This window comes from Sipha flava, unplaced genomic scaffold (assembly GCF_003268045.1).
Source record: "Sipha flava isolate LNK unplaced genomic scaffold, YSA_version1 229_pilon_pilon, whole genome shotgun sequence".
NCBI lineage: Eukaryota > Metazoa > Arthropoda > Insecta > Hemiptera > Aphididae > Sipha > Sipha flava.
Window position 1 is genome coordinate 271,485 of NW_020272866.1, and position 4,240 is coordinate 275,724.

General features: G+C 43.2%; 1 protein-coding gene across 1 annotated transcript; it reads left to right on the forward strand.

Annotated features, from left to right (window-relative positions):
• Positions 1-844: 844 nt before the first annotated feature.
• On the forward strand, positions 845-2,008 carry LOC112683538. The gene is made up of 2 exons (XM_025554601.1): positions 845-1,142; positions 1,281-2,008. Exons 1-2 carry the CDS (start codon positions 1,029-1,031, stop codon positions 1,662-1,664), a joined length of 498 nt encoding a protein of 165 aa, XP_025410386.1. The 5' UTR covers positions 845-1,028; the 3' UTR covers positions 1,665-2,008.
• The last annotated feature ends 2,232 nt before the right edge of the window (positions 2,009-4,240 follow it).

The following is a 4,240-nucleotide window of genomic DNA, read 5'->3' on the forward strand; positions in this document are numbered from 1 at the left end:
GAGAAGGGTTACTTATAACTGTCAAAAGCTCGGCCCTCGGTAACCCGACCCGCGTTAAAACACACTTCGAGCCTCGTATCGTTGATGTCACCCGGCGTTGTAACCGCAATATGCACGTGCGTATCATCCTATTGCCGTGTCATCGTCTCCGAAACAGGCACAGGCCTGTACGAACGTGCACGAAACGGTCATCGGAAATAACAAAAGGATCTCTGAGAAAAGGTAAGTATGAGCAGAGAGTCCTCTCGCCGCATTAAGAAAAGGTTTAGGTCTTGGGTACACCACCACATGTACACGAAGAAAAGAATCCCGTGCACTTACGGTATTGTGCGTGTCCGAACGGGTCCGTATAAAAATACAATATATACCACGGTAGCGAATGGAAAAAAAAAACCAACCCCATACGCAAGCGATATATGCGTGTGCGTGTGTGTGTGTGTGTGTGTGTGTGCGTATTTACAATAATGATGGCTACGGCGATGACGATAGAAATAATAATAATAGTAATAAATCGCGGGTCGGAACGAGTCGGTTCTGCGGCAGCGAACGGTGGCGGCGGTCACGGGTGAGGGCGTCGCGCGGGTCGATTCGGGTGCGCAGGTGTTCAGTACGTACGAGGCCCGCGAGGGTCGTCCGCACGCACTACAGCGGCGCTCGCCATCTGCCGCGTTCTTCGCCATGGGATCGCGAGAATTCGATGTTTCTCACGGTCCCGTCCGCGTGTGCGCGCGCTCTCGCACAACGAGACCACTGCAGTCGCATCTGCCGGCACCTGCCTGCCCCTGTTCCCCGCCACCACCCACCGTCACTAGGGGGAAACGGATTGCCTATAAAAGAGCCCTGCCGACGCTCCACCGGCATCAGTCCACGTTCGAACGACGTACACACACATCACGTTCATCGTCCGTCGTCTCTACCTCGTGGCCTACCCGCGCACTTACCGCGTTCAACGTCGTGTCGTATCACATCTCGTGCGTTATCATCCGATCTCCGTTCACTTCTACTACATACCACTACTGTTCAGCGAAATGGCCTACTTGTCCAACAGCTTCGACTTCGAGCACTTGCAAAACTCGACCAACTGGGAGGTCGTGCAAAAGAAACGATCTTTCGTCGCCAGAAAGATGCACAAGATCAATAAGGTGAGAACAGTTTTAACGCATTTCATAACATTTTATTTCGCGTTTCGACCGTCCCGTGCACATATACGTTCGGTTACACGCACTCGTATTGAAATTTGATTTAAACTCGTCTCTAACGTAATTGTTTTTTTTCTACAGACTATCAAACCGATCCTAAAAGCGTTGTGCCGTCGGAACTCCGTGACACCAGCTGCTCATCACGGCTCGGCCCTGGACCCGCAAGGGTTGTCACCCGAAGAACTGGAGAACTTGCAGAACGAATACATCGAGCGCAAACTGTCTCAGGCCGTGGTTTACGACGAGGACGACTACTATTCGGACTCCGTCAGCATCGAGTCCGGCCTAGGCATGTCATTCGAAGAGCTGAGGGAACCCGAACAGCAACTGCTGTCCCTGCTGCCCGAAGCCCACTACTACATGTCCCGTGAATTCTGGTTCGAATCCGACATCCGCACTGCCGGCCGACCGTCGTTCACTAGGCAACAGACGCCCCAAAGGCAGCAGCCCAAGTACGTACACTAAACGACCACGACTACTCAACTACTCGTAGCCGCTACCGTCCGTTCGTCTCACGCGTACCTGCCTGTGATCGAGCATATATTGTTATCTGCCGCCCGCAACGTCTTTCATTTTTGCTCAAACTCGTTTTGTTTGTTTTAAATATTATATCGTAAATGTATATTATGCGTGAATTTTATATATATTTTTTTTTTATGAGGTATCAAATACCGGATCTCTAAAACCGTGTTTACCACCTCAAAGTGTTCTTGTATGTATCTTTAGCGTTTAGCTAAATTACATATACGTATTTAGATTTAATTTTATTTGTAAGCCTTATTATATACTCGTATTATAATATCGTCGTTATCATACGACTTTTTATATTTTATATATATATATATATATATTTTTTACGCTCGAGACTTTTGACAAATATATTATTTTTTATTTTAAATATTTGTACAAAATTATAACGTATACTGTTCGTGTACGGTAATATTATTATTATGTATTTAAATGTAAACCGCTGTCTCGTGCGCATTATTATATAGTTTGTGATAAATAATTGTTTCAACAGCGATTCTGTGATGTTTCAATAGCTGTTATCATGTAACAGTTGTTGATTAAATAATATATTATTATAATATTTATATATATTGTGTTCCTTTGTTGAATGAAATTGAAATAAATCGATTGATATTAATAAAAATTTTGTTTATTTTATATAATGCCACTCGTGACTACGAGCATGGTTTATTCCTTCTGGCCCACGCGTTAAACATAGACACACTTCGAATAGGTATATTATATTTAGAGTATTAAACCAAACTTTATTAAAAACTCGATCGAGTGCATTCGACTGTACGTTGGTTCGCTAATACTTACGCATAAGCGTAATGGTAATATAATTGTATACATAATACAGGTACAACGTGCACGTGTATCCGCAGCGAACATGGTCGTTGTTGGAACGTTCGACTCATTATCGAGACCGGTGAATTTATTTTAACGACCGATGTAACGACGGTCTATGGTGTGTCATTGGGTCGAAACCATAGTGTACCGCTGTAACATTGTCTACTGACGTACATTACATGTGGGCACATGCGTCAATGTGTACAACACGTCCACAGGGTACAACAATGCGGACATTATGACTAACACGGCGCCGAAATCCGTTGCCAACCGAGTTGTGTTCAAACATTTACAATCGACGAACAATAACAACGCGGGCGACGACCAACGATCGAGCAGTGATTGTCCACCGTTGCTGCAGAGGTCGCGGTCGACAACGATCGACGAACGGCAACGTCGTACATCTATTCGCCGGGGAAACGGTGCACGTGCCGCGCGTCAACGTCTTATTTTAACGGGCAGTACGACCAAAATTGGGTAGTAGTAGTAAATCTAAAGGGCAGTTGACTTTATGAATTTGAGCACCTAACAAAAATATTATTTTTCTTATAGAATCATTGAATTTCTATCGAATATTTGAAATTTATATAATTTATAAACCCAACCTAGTATCTGATAAGTAATAATTATGTAAGTTTACAATCTTTGCTACTCCGATGATTGATTAATCTATGAACATTAAATTTAAATAGTGGTATACGTATAACGAAAAGATCCTTATTTTTTTTTTCAATATTTTACCACGCGATGGTCAAAATTCTAAAATATCAATTGACAATTTATTCGGGGAGGAGGTAAGTGTTATAATCCAAATAAATTTCATAGAACAAAATTTTCAGTGTGTTTGGACGGTAGGTAAAAATCCTTAGAATATGCTCTGGTCGACGTACCGAAAACGAAACGTTTCCGCGGCCACGGTCTAGACGTCGCGTCCCGATTGAGCAATTGCCTGCGCGTGGACGCAATAACCGATTGCGTAAGATATTTGCTTGTGCCGTGTGAACGTGTGTCGCGTTACGCGTCGGTCTACCTACGCAGTCGGATTCGTGTCGACACCGTGACAGCTATAACGGCTTTCGGGGCGGTGCGATGGTTTCCGATAACAGCTGTATAATCGGTTAGGACCCGTTCAAGAACAATGCGTAAACGTTCGCCACGCACATAACACTCGAATGGCCAAGTATATTGTAATACTATGTAAATATATACAGAGGTGGAACTAGGAATTTTTACGTACGGGGAAAATGTTAAAATTGCGCCCTACCATAGACCAATAATCAAATACTCTTATCATACTTGTTGAGTTTTAACCTAATATCGGTGTATTTAACAAAGTTAAAAATATCAAATTAGTTGTTAATAATTACAAAAATTACACCCTCTAAAATTGTACGCCAAGAGATGAATGCTCGTCTTCCACACCCTAGTTCCGCCCCTGTATAAACATATATACATCCAATGGCGATTAAAGCAAAAAATAAAAAACCCGCGTCGTACTGTTTACGGAATGCGGAAAATAAGACCGACGTTTTCGAATTACTAACCGAAACCAAGTGAGCACGTGAATGTCGGTTAGTAACAGTTCCGTTGCTACGTGTTTCAAGAACACATCGATAATGCCGTTTCGATGACTCTGGAGGTAACGGAAAACCGAATTCGTCGTGTAACACGTTGTATTCCTA